The sequence below is a fragment of the Dendropsophus ebraccatus genome, chromosome 1, assembly GCF_027789765.1.
Source record: "Dendropsophus ebraccatus isolate aDenEbr1 chromosome 1, aDenEbr1.pat, whole genome shotgun sequence".
Classification (NCBI taxonomy): domain Eukaryota; kingdom Metazoa; phylum Chordata; class Amphibia; order Anura; family Hylidae; genus Dendropsophus; species Dendropsophus ebraccatus.
Genome location: NC_091454.1, coordinates 213821307 through 213838364, shown reverse-complemented (window position 1 = coordinate 213838364; position 17058 = coordinate 213821307). Strand labels below are relative to the sequence as shown.

The 17058-nt window shown below is 42.3% G+C and overlaps 1 protein-coding gene across 1 annotated transcript in view; it reads right to left on the bottom strand.

The window, feature by feature from the left end:
• Positions 1–6728: 6728 nt before the first annotated feature.
• LOC138769108 (uncharacterized) overlaps positions 6729–17058 on the bottom strand; it is a 19271-nt gene continuing 8941 nt past the window's right edge. Inside the window, exon 2 of the mRNA XM_069947338.1 lies at positions 6729–8723. Coding sequence (XP_069803439.1) covers positions 7403–8716 — 1314 coding nt within the window. The 5' untranslated portion in view covers positions 8717–8723 and the 3' untranslated portion in view covers positions 6729–7402. The remainder of the gene's footprint in view (positions 8724–17058) is intronic.

The window sequence follows — 17058 nt, the reverse complement described above, 5'->3', positions numbered from 1 at the left end:
TGAAGATGAATTATTGAAAGACGTGAGTACAATGAAAACGATTGTACCTTTTCAGAAGAACTTGAGAGACCTCCTAGTTCAGGGTAGGGTAAAAAGCTCTGATAAAGCTAACACCACATGGTTAAACACTCAAGCCGCTAAGGGGAATCATAGATGCGGCCAATGCCACTATTGTAAGTCCCTATTAACCACCTGTAATGTAAAATTGGAGGGACATATACATAGAGTAGAGGACTTCATCACTTGCAAAAGTAAGTTTATTGTGTATGCATTAGTGTGTTCTTGTAACAAATACTACATTGGAAAGACCATTAGGGCACTATACAAGAGATTCTCTGAACATGTGAGGTCGGTCCGAACGGGGAAAGGAAGCAGTTGTGGCCGAAATTTTTGTCAATTTATGTGGACTTCTGTGCATGTTATAAGGCCAAGTATGTAAACTTTTGATCAGGGTAATTTTGATACTTTTGGTCGTCATTATCGACCTTTTGTTGGCTACAGCAGAACAAAGAGAAGGTTCTGGAGTGGCCATCTCAGTGTCCTGACCTCAATATCACTGAGCCACTCTGGGGAGATCTTAAGTGCACAGTTCATGAAGGACAGCCCAGGAATTTTCAGGAACAGGAGGCTTTTTGCCAAGAAGAATGGGCGGCTTTACCATCTGAGAAAGTAAAGAGCCTCGTCCACATCGCCTTATTCAACGTTATATGGACAAACATCGGCCTCTGATCTGTGCGGACTATTGAATGAATGCCACTGTTAGTTTTGACAACAACATTTAAACAGTAAATGCGCATTATTGGTGGTATAGCATGATAGATCTGGTTGCAGGGAGTCAATTCATTATCATGGCAGCTTTTTTTAAATTTTTTTTTATTAATGTGGAAAATCCTCTGAAAAGAGTCGTCTCTGTCTCGCTACTGATCCCTCTCCCCCCTCCCCTCTGAGACAGAGGACACGTGACCCCTGTCTCTGTGAGCCACGTAAGTGAGCACTTTGTATAGCTAAGCTGGCCCACAGAGATCAGTAACTATACAAAGCATGCCAGAAAATGTAGTTTTGCCATCTTGGAAAAGAAGCACCATTTATAAAAGAATGTAACAGAGGATCAGAGTAGAGATGAGCGAACCTCGAGCATGCTCAAATTCATCCGAACCAGAGCGCTCGGTATTTGATTAGCGGTGGCTGCTGAAGTTGGATAAAGCTCTAAGCTTGTCTGGAAAACATGGATACAGCCAATGACTATATCCATGATTTCCACCTAGCCTTAGGGCTTTATCCAAGTTCAGCAGCCACCGCTAATCAAATGCCGAACTAGAGCATGCTCGAGGTTCGCTCATCTCTAGATGAGAGCAGTGCAGAACCATGGTAAAATTATGGTGGGGTGGTAAATCCAGAAGGCTTTTTGTAAAAAAAATTTTAAAACCCCTTTAAATTGTTTACTACAAGAAGCATGCATCGGGCAGCAGATGGTAGAGAAGTGAGACACCTAGTGGCCATGGGTTTAGGGCTTTTTATTCTGGATTAAGGAGTCATTTTAGGTAAATGTAGTGATTTACAATTATGGTACCGATCATCTTGTCCGTCAACTGGAAAAAAAGCTGTTTAAAAACAATGGTTGAAAAAAAGATTTAAAAGAATGCTACATCCAACAGATGGCAGTGAGGAGAAGGCTCTTTGTTTTATCCATTGGAGAGCGATTTTGCATATTAGTTTTTATAATCAGAATAATTCTACTTAGAGCAATTCTAGTTACAGAGGTCACGATTTTTTTTTAGCAGCTACCTTATATAAAATATCAGGTTCAGCAAAGCATTGCATGGAAATAGTGTTACTTATATACAGCCATACTAAATAACAAGGGACCTGTGACCAGGAGATAAGAGGCCCTGGAGGCGGGAAGGAGGTTAGTATGTTTTTGTTTACAACCCTCATCATGTATTTGGCTCGAACATCAGAATTATTATCAGTTGGCAGCAGATTCTATGCAGTTTATATGATACACGCTGTGCTACGCTGTAATTACTATAGCTTTAATACAAGGGACAACTGGCAATGTTAGCGGCCCTATAGTGACAATGGGTTCACTAGCTTCATATAATGGTGTCTGTTCACCATGAAAAAGAAGTTGGCTCAGAATAAAAGGGTATTCTGGCAGTAAAAAAAAACTAAAAAGTTACATTTGTTAAAGATATATATATATATTTTTTACATTTATGGGTGACACTATTCTCTGCTGCCACCAATGGCTGTGTCAGGAACTGCAAGGCTACTCAAGCCCTGCTCCAGACACAGTTACACATCATTAACGCTGCTGCATGCAGATGCTGAGCCTCCTCTGATTTCTACATACATTAGTAGTAGAATAGACAATACAAGTGGGAAGCAGCAGAGGGACCCTGTTCCTCTATACTGTTGCCACTAAATGTATAAAAAAAAAAAAAAAAAAAAAGTGGATAGTGTTCCTATTTTTTTTATTCCATTTGCTGTTTTCCTATCCGAAAAGGTGAAAAGGTGAAAGGATGGACTCTACGTGCCTGGTTCCCACTGTGGAGCATGGAGGAGGAGGTGTGATGGTGTGGGGGGGGGGGGGGCTTTGCTGGTGACACTGTTGGGGATTTATTCAAAATTGAAGGCATACGGCATACTGACCCAGCATGGCTACCACAGCATCTTGCAGCGGCTGCTATTCCATCCGGTTTGCGTTTAGTTGGACCATCATTTATTTTTTCAACAAGACAATGACCCAAACCCACCTCCAGGCTGTGTAAGGGCTATGTGACCAAGAAGAGGAATGATGGGGTGCTACGAGATGGTTTGGGGTGAGCTGAACCGCAGAGTGAAAGCAAAAGGGCCAACAAGTGCTGAGCATCTCCAGGAACTCCATCAAGACTATTGGAAGACCATTTCCGGTGACTACTGCTTGAAGCTCATTAAGAGAAAGCCAAGAGTGTGCAAAGTAGGAATCATAGCAAAAGGCGGCTACTTAGAAGAACCAAGAATATAAGACAGATTTTTAGTTATTTCACACTTTTTTGTTAAGTATCTAATTCCACATGTGATAATTCATAGCTTAGATGCCTTCAGTGTGAATCTACAATTTTCATAGTCATGATAATACAGAAAACTCTTTGAATGAGAAGGTGTGTCCAAACTTTTGGTCTGTACTATATATATATATATATATATATATATATATATATATATATATACACACACACACACACACACAAATACATACATACACTATATAAATATATCTCTTATCACATTTTTGACATATACAGTCTGTCACCATTGGAGTTACTATGGTTTATGGTAGATTTCTATGTTTGTACATTGTGTCTAACTTTAAACGTTAAATGGATACTTGACAAAGTTATGTAATAATTTTAAAAAATTTTACTTTTTTTCATATTTAGACTTTGATAGAAGGTATTACTCAGGCTAATAATAGGGGTATGCTCACCACTTGCAGTGTCCTGGTCCTGCTCGCTTCTCTGCTGCAGCTCATTGCTTGGGCCTGGGCCCACTCCAGCAGGTGTTCGTCTGCATCCTCTCTTCTCCAGGCCTTGGATACATACTTCAGGCACCATTGGCCTCTAGGTCACTTGCATGTTTGCATTCCTACATCTAAAAGGCCATAATAATTCCTCCACCTGTTCTGTTTCTCCTGCACTATTTAAAGTTGTTCTACCTGTTCCTTCTTGCCTGAGCATTGTTGATTTCTTAGTATTACTGAGCAAAGGTGTGTTGCTGTCTCAGCTATTCTGTGTTTCCTGGCCTATGCCTGTTCCTTGCGTACCTGACCTCTTCTGTACTGTTTTCCAATCCTGTTGCCGATCCTGCATCTAAGCCACCTGCTTTAAAGAGGTACTCCAGCAGGGGGGCACTTTTTTGCTGGGACCGGGAAGGAGGTGGCGGAGGGAAAAGACGTCTACTCACCTCCCCGGTGCCAGCGGCGGGTCCCGCATCGCGGCGCTCCAGTGCCCGATTCCCGGCCGCTTCCGGGTGTCTGACGTGACGTCTCAGGTCTCCTCAGCCACTCAGTGAAGGAGGCAGGATCCGTTTCAAGTCTGCTCAGATCCCGCCTCGGTCACTGGGGCCACACTTGTGGAGACCCCTGGTGTCCTGTAGCAGCAGAAGTCCAGCTTCCACATTCTGAATCAGGACCAAGAGTGAAGACCTTGAGGGCACTCGCTCTGCTACTCAGCTTGGCCCAAAGACAAGCCAACTCAATAGCACAGCAGGTCCACATCTGCTGCCCATTACACTGTGCATTCTCCCAATTAGTGTAAATTATTTTTAATTATTCATTTTTTTTAAATACACAACAAAGTATGATCTCTAGAAGAAACTTTATAGAAACATATGTACTTACAATGATAACTTTTAAATGTCCAAACATGATATCTGAAGCAATACAACGAAGATATCAAACAAACATCAGTCAATATCGCTAATAGAATCAAGAAGTGTGAACTAGCTTAAGAACACACGACAAATAAATTAATTCATAGAACTAAACAAGTTTTCAACAACAGAAATAAAGAGCAGTATTGGTGAACATTTTTAATTAAAAACAATAAATTATTTACTTATATGATTGGATCTGTATATGTAGGAAACCTACTTATTGGTTTTTGAGTTCCTCTTTGCAAGTTTTATGTTGGCTAATAGAGATGAGCGCAACTCGTGTCCGATCATTTAGCATTTGATTACCGGTGGCTGAAGAAGCTGGATGTAGCCGAAGGATCGGACTGGAGCATGCTTGAGTTGTGCGCACCTCATGTTACTGGATTCCGTCAACTCTGACAATCCTGAGCACATCAATAGGGAGTTCTTCAACAAAACACATTTTTATTTTCTGGTGGCTATTGCCCCTTCAGGGTTACCATAACCATATGATTGTTCCCAATTGGATCAGGGAGTTTAGAGGATACGGACAAATCAGTACATTTTATGTGAATTATGGAAAGTCAGAGTCTCTCCCATCTGGAAGTAACATATTTATCTCAGATATTCCCTTTCTGTTGACAATCCAATACTCACAAATACCTAATGCTCCTCAAATCCATCAGAGTTGTTCACCCTTATTTACTTCTCCTGCAGTGGATGATTAGGGACTAGAGATGAGCGAACCTGGAGCATGCTCGAGTCCATCCGAACCCGAACTTTCGGCATTTGATTAGTGGTGGCTGCTGAACTTGGATAAAGCCCTAAGGCTAAGTGGAAAACATGGATATAGTCATTGGCTGTATCCATGTTTTCCAGACAACCTTAGGGCTTTATCCAAGTTCAGCAGCCCCAGCTAATCAAATGCCGAACGATCGGGTTTGGATGGACTCGAACCCCAACTTAGTTCGCTCATCTCTATTAGGAACCTTTAGATATAAGCGAACTTCAAGTACGTTCGGGATTGTCTGAACCTGTTAGCATTTCATTACTATTGGTTGCAGCCCTAGGAAGTCTTGGAAAACATGGATACAGCCATGTTTTTCAGGCACCCTTAGGATTGCATTTAATTTCTTCGGCCACCGGTAATGTAATGGGTTCAAACAAATCCGAACATACTCGAAGTTCACTCATCTCTAATGACCTGTCAACGCACCAGGATTAATGCTTTTGAGATGGATGTACTCCCTAGTTTTTGTTATTTCTTTCAAGCGTTACCTACTGCTGTATACATTTTTCACCCACTTGCAGCATGTGATGGTTTTGTGTGGGGCATGCACACACCACATATTTGAATGCAGATCCTCTGCCAATCTAAGCCCTCAAGGGGTGCAGGGCTTTCAGACTAGTACTACCAGGGAGTGGTCTGCAAATTGTTGTCTGGTTTCTCTCCGGACCCTCTAAGCCAGGCATGGGGAACCTTCGGCACTCCAGCTGTTGCAAAACTACAATTCCCATCATGCCTGGACAGCCAAAGCCAGGCATGATGGGAATTGTAGTTTTGCAATGGGTTAGATTTGAAGCTGACCTTTTCCCCATAGCCGACTTTTCTTCCCTGGGCGAACCTACGAAAACGTCATTTTCCTAAAGTCCTTTCACAATTGGATTAAATCAGGCCTACTGTCCTCTTTTTGAGCCCAGGATACCCTTTTTTAAAAACCCAGTGTTCAGTCCTATAGACAGATTCCTTTATAGGATGATCCCATACTGATCACCTGTGCCCATCTCAGTTTCTTAATAGCTCTGCTACCCTACCCTCAACTTGACTCATTAAAGCGGTGTTTCTCAACTCCAGTCCTCAAGACCCAACCGCAGGTCATGTTTATTGGATGACCCATACAAAGGACACCTGTGATAATACTTGATCACCTGAGAAATACAAAGGAAATCCTCAAAACATGTTGCTGGGTCTTGAGAACTGGAGTTAAGAAACACTGCCCTACAGACTGCTTGCCCGGGGAGCTGTCTAACTTGATTGGCACATAATCATCTCCAATCCTAAGGCTATGTGGAAAACATGGATATAGTCATTGGCTGTATCCATGTTTTCCAGACAACCTTACAGCTTTATCCAAGTTCAGCAGCCCCAGCTAATCAAATACCGAACGTTCGGGTTCGGATGGACTCGAACCCGAACCCGGTTCACTCATCTCTATTTATCAGTCATCTTGGGAAGCAGAATTATACATCTTGATTACTCCAAAACACTCCGAAGAAGCCCTTCCCTCCTCACACAAACTATGGCATATTTTGCTCAGGAGAAGAATTATAAAATCTTAACCCGATGGTGTTGGTGCCACAACACTCTTCATGGAATCTTCCCCTCTGTCCCTTATAATTGCTGGCGACGCAGTGCTGCCGAAGGTTCAATGCTCCATACATGGTTGGAATATTTGTAATTTATGGTCGCGTTTCTAAGGGTAATCCGGGTTCCTCCTCTCTATTCTTTCTGAACTGATTTCTAGGATTAAGAATTAAGTTCTGTGCCACTTCCTCACAGCAACTAGAACAGTTCTCCCCAAACAATATAAGTCCTGTGCCCCTCCTTGGAAAGCAGACTGGGTGGTAGAACTCAATCTTTGTCATGGATGATGTTGATGATGACAGCAGATGAGAAGTCTTCTAACACCCGGGCCTGTTGGCTTGACTTTATGGACTCCCCGGGGCTTTCTAGGTGGTTGTGTTAAGCTCACATACACCACCTGTTTACAGATTATGATTATGTAAATTATATTCTGTTTTATTAGTTTAGCACACCTTTGTCCTTTATACTTGGTTTTGCTCAGTCAGAGAAGATAGTATTTACAGAACCTACTGCTCAATAAAAGTTGAACCTCATTGGACATAATTTGCCTTACCAGAAAACTGTAGAGTTACACATTGTTCGCTATGATGCTCTTTGCAAATGGTCGCACTCGGCTTTCCATGTATTGTTCTACGATGTTTATTACACTCGCAAAATAAACATTGGATTAAGAAAAAACATAAATGCATCCGTCTGAGTACCAACTGTACAATATTTAGGTGATTGGGCTTGCACATTGGGAATGGCTACTGGATCCTCGTCCTCAGTTTTAATCGGTATACCCGATGATACATGTTCTATAGAAGGACTGCCTGTGCAGACTGTTAGTGGATCCTCATTCACAGTTTTAATGCATATTCCAGATGATACATGTTCTATGGAAGAACTGCCAGTGTTGCTGCCTGTTAGTGGACCCTTATTCTCAGTTTTAATTGGTATACCAGGTGATGTACCTTCCATGGAAGAACTGCCTGTGCAGACTGTTAGTGGATCCTCATTCACAATTTTAATGGATATACCAGAAGATACATGTTCTATGGAAGAACTGCCAGTGTTGCCTGTTAGCGGATCTTCATTCTCAGTTTTTATTGTTATACCAGATGATACATGGTCCATAAAGGAACTGCCTGGGTAGCCTGTTAGTGGATCCTCATTCTCAGTTTTAATGGATATACCAGATGACACATGGTCCATGAAGGAACTGCCTGGGTAGCCTGTTAGTGGATCCTCATTTTCAGTTTTAATTGATATACCAGATGATAGACATTTCATTGGGGAACTGCTTGGATAGCCTGTAAGTGGATCCTCTCGCTCAGTTTTAATTGGTATACCAGATGACACATGTACTATGGAAGAACTCCCGGTGTTGCCCATTAGTGGATTCTCATTCACAGCTGTAATCGGTATACCAGATGATACACGTACTATGGAAGAACTCCCTGGGTAGAACGTTAGTGGATCCTCATAGTTAGTATTACTTGGTATCCCAGACGAGACACGTTCTATGGATGAACTGCCTGTGTAGAATGTTACTGGATTCTCATATTCAGTTCTAATTGGTATACCAGATTCTGTGGAATAACAGCCGGTTTGATCCAATGGTCTTTTTTTGGCACGTCGTCGCTTTTTTTTCAAGCTTTCCTCTATTATACACCCTCCATTCACAAAAGGATTAAATAATGTCGGAACCGCAACCTGTCTTAAAATCCGACCACTTTGATTAAGTATGTAGGAATCAATTGTGAAGTGAAGGGAGCACAGCCAAAATCGGTTATGTTTTTGTCCCTCACAAATCATGTCAACCAAAACATCCAGGTTTTGAAATTTTTGACCAGTGTGCAGAAGCCAACTTCGAATTTTAATAGGATCTCTTGGGAACTTGTGTAGAATGATGTCACGGCTTTGTCCCTTTCGTCCTGTTTTACTTAGACAACCATTTACAAGACAGGTAGGCATCTTGCATCTACAAAAATAAAAATAAAAAAATAACACAAATTTCATAAAAGGTCGTATATAATTTGGAAAAATCAATTACAGCCATTATTTTATACTTTGTGTGCACTGCCGGCCAATTTCATATTGACTTCAACAGAGTGCCTTATTATATTGTAGGAAGATGCCGTGCAAGACTTTGACTTTATAAGGAAAAAAGTGGAATTTCGCTGCGCACATTTGTCCTGGAGACAGAGATGGTAACCTTCAGGAATACATGTGCGCGCTTCTGATAGATTAACAGGGTGATTTCAATTATAATTAAATGACCCTGTTAACCCATCTGAAGCCTGCATGTATATTCCTGAAGCATCTTCCTATTTGACACCGTGATTCCAGACAGGTGGAGGCAATTTGACACGCTGTGCCCAGAGCATGGTTGGCCCTGGTGAAAGTAAACCTTTAGTACTAGTAATATCTACCTGGTACACTGAAATAACAGCACAGAGAGTGCCCTTTGGAGTTTTTTTTTTTGTCCCATGCATTATTATATTTACTCCTTAAAAACACAGCCTAAGATGGCCCTAAAAGAAACCTGTCACCAGGTTTACCTGTTATCTTATCTATCGCCATTATGCTGTAGAGCAGGAAGAACTGAGCAGATTAATATATATATCTTTGTTGGAAAAGATTCAGTATAATTTGTTATATGTTGAGTGAAATCCCTGATCATTCTGTTAAGAGTCCAGTGGGCGGTGTCACTCAATGGACTGGATTCCTTATTAAAAAAAAATTACAAGTTATACTGAATCTTTTCTTATAAAAATATGTATCAATCCGTTCAGCTCCATCTGCTCTATAACAAGATGCTGATAGCTTTTTCATGGTGACCGGTTTCCTTTAAGAGAGACCTGTCACCCGGCTGCCGGGGTGAAGGTTGCCTAACCCCTGCTAGAGCGGGACGGGGTCCGGGACTTTGTTCGGGCGGCCTTCACCCCGGTAGCCGGTGACAGATCTCCTTTGAGGACCAAGCCAAATTTTATGAATTTGACATGAGTTATTTTATTCATTATTAATGTGGGGATGCTTTTACATATCCTAGTGATTCTGAGATGGTTTCTCATGATATATACTACTTCATATTACTGATTAATTTGAATTGATGCTTATAGCACATCGTTAGGAAAACACCCAAAATAATGTGAAAAACTGGGGAAAAAAATACATTTTCTTCTTGTAAGGGAAATAGTTTTGCGTCATAAATCATAATAAACAACATTAGCAATATGACTAATTTATGTTGGCAGCATTTGTTACACTTACTTTCAATTTCTTAAGACTATAGAAAGCTTAATAGTTTAGCAAACATTTTTGAGAATTTTGCAGAAATTTAACCCCTTAAGGACGGGGCCAATTTCCATTTTTGCGCTTTCGTTTTTTTATCCTTGTGCTTAAAAGGCCATAGCACTTGCATTTTATCACCTAGAGACCCACATGAGCCCTTATTTTTTGCGCCACTAAATGTACTTTGCAATGACAGGCTTAATGCGAAACCAAAAAATAATTAAATGTGGGGAGAAATTGAAAAAAAAATAAAATAATAAATTTAGGGAGGTTTCGTGTTTATGCTACTCGCCCTAGGGTAAAACTGACTTGTTATGCATGTTCCCCAAGTCAGTATGATTACAACCATATGTAACTAGTGTAACTTTTAGTTTATTTGATGGCTTTTAAAAAATTAAAAATCTAAAAAAAAATAAAAAATGCTCTTTAAAATCGCTCTATGACCATGCTTATAGCGCTTTTATCCTTGGGTCTATGTGAAGTTACTTTTTTGTGCCATGATCTGTACTTTCTATTGGTACCTTAATTGCGTATATGCGACTTTTTAATCACTTTCTATTACAATTTTTCTGGATTTGATGCAAACAAAAATGCACAATTTTGCATTTCGGAATTTTTTTGGCGCTTACGCAGTTTGAAGTGCAAGATCAGGAATGTGATAATTTCATAGTCCGGGCGATTACAGACAGGGCAATACCAAATATACATGTTTGTTTATTTATTTTTATTTATAAAATGGGAAAAGGGGGTGATTTAAACTTTTATCAGGGGAGGCGATTTTTAATTAATAATCGGTTTTTACATACTAACTAGAAGTCCCCCTGGGGTTAGGGTTATTCCCCCTGGGGACTTCTAGTATAGCAACATTGATCTCTCATTGAGATCTATGCAGTATAGATACACTGCATAGATCCATGAGATCTGCTGCAGCAGAGAGCAATAGATTGCAGAGCCGGGATCAGCGGCATTATGGCGCAGACACCCGGCCATCTCAGAAGGAGTGATCACTCCTCCCTAGATTACCAGGGACCGGGAAAACACGGCTAATTAGCGGGCACGGGGATCGGACCATGCCCACTAGTTGCCGCGGTCCAGGGCTGCAAATAGAACCCGGGATTGCGGCGGTTCAGAGCGGGGTCGCTGCGCGGCACCCCTCTGAATTCCCCTAACGACGCCGTTAACGATGTCGTTAAGGGGTTAAAAATCTTTTTTTTTTTTAGGGACCAGTTCAGGTTTGAAGAGTATGAAAGTGAGTAAGTGAAATGAATCACCCCATTTCAGAAACTGCACCGCCCAAACTGATCAAAATCACACCCACAAAGTTTATTTTAACTCTTTAGGCGAGTCACAGAAATAAAAGCTGCGAGAGAATTTTTTTTTGCAGAAATTCTAATTTAATCCAAATATCTTTCATACCAGAAAACCTATTAACAGAGAAATGTACAACAATATTTATTGCCCTGATTCAGCAGTTTATCGAAATATGCCATATGTGGCCCTACTGCACTACTTGACTTAATCACAAGCCTCAAATATGAAGGAGCTCCTAGTGAATTTTGAAGCCTCCATCATATTTGGCCATTTTTCACAGTACCACTTCAGGTTGGCAGAGACTCTTGGTGCCAAAACATAAATGTAAAAGAGTAAGCAGAGCCTCACTGATGAATCTCAAAACATGGGAATAGCCAGATATCCCTCCAGGGAAGGAAAACCAGGCAAAGGGGTGACTCCTGTCAGAAAACCACCATTATAGGTGGCCCTTTAAGTCAATATCCCCCCCCCAAAAAAAACACATAAAAAAGGGACACCATTTAGGAAATTACAACAATCAAGGAATGTAACAAGGGGTGCAGTAAACATTTTACCCCAATGGTGTTTCACAGATTTTCAGAACAATGGGCTGTAAAAATTAAAAACTAAAAGTTTTAACACTAAGATGTTGATCTAGCCTCACTTTTTTTTCCTTTAACAAGAAGTTAAAAGAGAAAAAAAAAAACCCTGTAAAGCAATTTCTCCCAATTACCCCAGACCTGCACATAAAGTGCCATGCGGGCACAAGACAAGCTTCCAAAGGCAAGGAGTGCCATTTAGCTTTTGTTGCCAAGACAGTGGAAAGCCCCCACAGGTGACCCCATTCTGGAGACTACATCCCTCAGCGGAAGAAGTCCAATTTGGTTTTGGAGGCATGAATGGATGTTGGTGACAGCCCTCAAGGAATGTTACAAGTTGTGTAGTGAGCATATGGACCCCACTGATGACTGGCACATGTGTGAAACAATGTGTTGCTAAAATGAAAAATTTCATTTTTAACACTAACACGTTGGTCTAGCCTCGAAGTTCTCATTTTTACAAGTGGTTATGAGAGAAAAACAAAGTTGTAGAGCAATTTTTCCTCAAGTACAGAAATGCCCTATTTGTCGACATAAAGTGACATGCAAGCACAAGGCAAGCCTCCAAAAGGAATGGAGTGCCATGCGCATTTAAAGGGGTTATCCAGCACTCTAAAAACATGGCCGCTTTCTTCCAGAGACTCTTGTCTCTTTCTGCTCAATTCCATTGAAGTGAATAAAGCTTAAAGGAGTTATCCAGCGCTACAAAAACATGGCCACTTTTCCCCCTACTGTTGTCTCCAGTTCAGGTGCAGTTTGCAATTAAGCTCCATTTACTTCAATGGAACCGAGTTTCAAAACCCCACCCAATCTGGAGACAACAGTAGGGGGAAAGTGGCCATGTTTTTGTAGCGCTGGATAACCCCTTTAAGGCCTGAATAAGAGTGCCACTTGGCTTTTGGAGGCTGGATTTGGCTGGAACGGATGTCAAGGACCATGTCGCCCTAGTCATATGCCTAGAAATACAATGGGGCTTGGGAGCCAGAGCATCGGCACTTTAGAAAAACAGAAAAGCATTGTACAATGGCGTTTGGACCACGGGCACGTCCGCCTTCTTGTACCATGTCCTGGTTTTCCCTGCATCCCTGAGGAAGCCGCTGGACGGCGGAACGCGTGGGGTGATTCTTGCCTATCTGACCCGCTCCTTATTTTTTTTGGACTGTACATGGTGATCGTTTCATTTTTCTACCCTTTGTTCATATTAATTATTTCTTTTGATGTTACATGTCATAGGGATACTGCTTAGGCAGCTTTGTTAGAACTCATATGGTCCGGGGTCAGAGTGGTTGTTAGACCTTGCTGGTACGCCGGCAGGCCTCTTGTTGATATTTTAAGTGTTTTTAAATGTAGGGTAGTGTTTGGGATTTGTCTCCCTCATTGCTTTACCCCTGCATAGTTGATGGTATTTTTTTGTAATTTTGTTATTGTCTTAATAAAGTATTGTTATGATGTGCTACCTTTTTTTGCATATGCTTTTGTCTTTTTGGGGAGTTGTCTGGTTTTCCCTGCAGCACTGTATGGCTTCAGGACTTGACCTGACAGATCAACTCCTCCCATGTACCGATTGTAGTCCAAAATACAATCAGGTTTTAGTGTCACAGTTAGGCCCCCTTCACACGTCCGGAAAATCTGTCCGGATTTCCTATCAGGAAATCCGGACGGATTTCCGGACTCATAGACTAACATTAGACACGGACACCCTTCCGGATTTTTCCGGAAGGGTGTCCGTTCCGGAAAATAGGACCGGATTTTTTAGATCCTGTCCTATTTTCGTCCGGAAATCCGGCACGGACGCCCCCATAGAAGTCTATGGGAGCGCCGGAATCACGGGCATTTTCCTGATGTATATCAGGAAAGTGCCCGCGATTCCGGACTGGTAGAGAGCCAGCCCCGGCCGCCGTCCGATCACCCGCACACCCCCCTCCCCCCCGCACCGCACCGCTGCCCGGCACTACAGATCCCCCCCCCCCGCCGCCGCCGCATCTGACCCTCTCAACCCCCCCCCACCCCCCGGGAACTCACCACCGGGCCGGCCGCCGGATGCTCCAGTACCTCCGCCGCGACCCCGCCGCCGCCCCCGCCGCCGCCGCCCCCGCCGCCGCATCTAACCCTCATGCTCTGCTGGCAGGCCATGATGGGAGTTGTAGTTCTGCAGCCTGTGGCCATCCAGGTTGCAGAAGTACAACTCCCATCATGGCTCTGCTGGCAGGCCATGATGGGAGTTGTAGTTCTGCAGCCTGTGGCCATCCAGGTTGCAGAAGTACAACTCCCATCATGGCTCTGCTGGCAGGCCATGATGGGAGTTGTAGTTCTGCAGCCTGTGGCCATCCAGGTTGCAGAAGTACAACTCCCATCATGGCTCTGCTGGTAGGCCATGATGGGAGTTGTAGTTCTGCAGCCTGATTTATGTTGGCATACTAGACAATATTATCTCATCAGGAAATCCTGAAGGTTTTTCCTGATGGTTTCCTGATGGTAAAAACGGATTACTGTCAGGAAATCCTGATACTATCCTGATGACATTTAAGGTCTCCTGATCAGGATTTCCTGACAGTAAAAACTGACACGGACGTGTGAAGGGGGCCTTACAGTACCTTGCTCAGGCACTGGGGTGGTTCCATTACCACGAATTATTGTCAAAATAAGGACATTGCGTTTATCCTTATACTTGACCAACAACTAATTTTCAAAAGGGAACTGCTGCACTATTTGGATAGGCGGGGTGTAAGTCTGTAGTGTTTTACATGTATAAGAATTTTTACTTTATTTCTGTTTTGTGTAGCGTTTTTACTTTTTTATTCATGTTTTTACTTGGCGGTCAGAAAACAAAACAAAACACATCTTGTGCCAAAAACTAGCAACTACTGATCAGTGATGTGCGTCAGTGATCCGAGCTCAGTGACAGCAGACTACACACAGATAATAATTGTTTGAAAGAAAATTAAAAAAAATCTGCACCATAACAGCGGTTGCTGATCAGTGGTGGCACAACACAGACAAAAAAAAAACCTGACTGATCAGCACAACTGTATTGTACAGTTGCTGGTGGCACAGACAGGGATCCTCAAATTAAAAAATAAATAAAATCTGCCACAGAAAGGGGCACAAGATACATTGGCACACAGGGGATCAGCCAGGCAGCACACAGGGCACTGCTGGCTGGATCAACCTGTACACTATGCCACCAATGTTGCACAGAGGAAGGCTGGTGCTGATGGGGGCAGGAGCAGAAGCTGAACAGTGGATCAGCAAGCAGCACGGAGGATTCTAGCTGGATCTCCCTGAAACGGATCTCCCCTGACATTATATCACCAATGATCTGAGTCACAGAGGAGCACAGGGGCACTAGGTGAGTGGGTAAACAGCGGGCACATGGACAGATACCCTCTCTGCTCGCCATTCCTGAATGGAATGAGGAGAGTAGGGAGGGATTGTTATTTTAGATTGCCTGCTTTACCAGTTATTGGCTGGTCAGTGGCAACTGGTCAATCCTAGCGGTGGCATGTTCAATGATGGATTACCAGGTTCACCAGGCCCAGAATCTGCCTCTAATGCCATGACTGACTGGTCAGAACTGACAAAACTTCCCCCTGCATGACAAGTAAAGGTGGCCTGCTATTGTACACAGAAGCCATCTTAATCGATCACTGCGTGACTACATTTGGTAATCGCATAAAAGACCTGCGTACCAGGTCATGGGTTCCTAAAGGGGTATTCCAACCTCCCAGACTTGTGAAATATGCCTCTCTTTTTATTACCTAACTAAACGTGTATGGCATGCTTTATTTAGCCCCTCTGTGTCTGTCACAGTCTAGTCCTATTAGTCAGTCTCACGCACTCCGGGTTGCATGACTTCCTGTCAGTATTCCAAAGCTGTGTAATGAACTTGCTCATTCCCTAGTTTCCATCCCTCTAGACCGGGCTGCAGTGGGGGCAACGTCAGACAGACATATTGACCATACTACTTGCATGCCCTGGTTTCCCCATGGTAGTCTAGCCCACAGTGTGCGCAACGTCAAACACACGTCACGTCCATTTCTTGAGCTGACAGGCAAGTGGGTCTGCTGAATGAAAGCAACATTACCGGAAATTATTGCTGAGGAGGGTAATGTGACCAGCAGTGCAATAGTGCAGCATGGGTATGTGAACATATGCCACAGCAGTGTTATTTTACTACTTTTTTAAAATGGGTTTTTAACAATTTGGCCTGGAATATTCCTTTAAGGGGTTAAAAATATGATTTTTTTTTTAACCTAAAAATTATGTGCGTATTTTTCATTTATTTTATGTAGCCTAAATAAAAATAAATACCTCACAACTAAAAATGTAAATGGTGCCATCAGTCCACACCTAGCTCCACTGCTGTAAGGCTGGGTTCACACTGTAGTTTTGCAACCTATTTTTTTTTTATTATTATTATTATACATTTTATGCAAAAAAAAAACACAGATGCCTTTGTGTGCATCTGTTTTTCCATTTAGCTCCATTATAAAAAAGGATCTACAATGGATCAAAACGCACCTTTTTTTTGGCGTAACATGGTCGACCATGTTTTTGTGTAGATAAAAAAAAAAAAGCGAACTCATTAATAGGGTGCAGGAGATCAGGAGACATGAACACATGTCGGCCTCCAATGAAGACCGTTTAGAGGCCTTTAACAAAGTCTGGGCGCCATGGGACGCGTATTATGAGTTATTCCATTCCTCCATGACTTCACCCGAACCCTCTATGTCCCCCCCCTCCCTCCTAATGTACCTGTCTTTGTCTCATGTTGTCCTTTTATGTCTTGTGTTGAGTGAGGAATCATCCCGCTCTTGGAGGTTCTATATGGCAAACCAGTTTGTTATGGCCCAATGATTTCCGTTAGTGGAAGTTTAAATTATTTTGCTCAGGCCCTTATGGCGACTTGCCACCTGGCTAACATGTAAACCTTGAAGCAACTTATATGTTTTATATCTGTTGATGGGTTGAAAGGGTCTATACTTGACCACGAATATGTTATAACTGCTCTCGCTCCTTATTTTTGACTTTCACTGGTTTGAAATGCTAGATCACATTGTATTTTGTATGGTAAAATCTTATAAATAAACAATTTATATTTTTAAAAAAAATGCGTTTTAAACCATTTTTTTT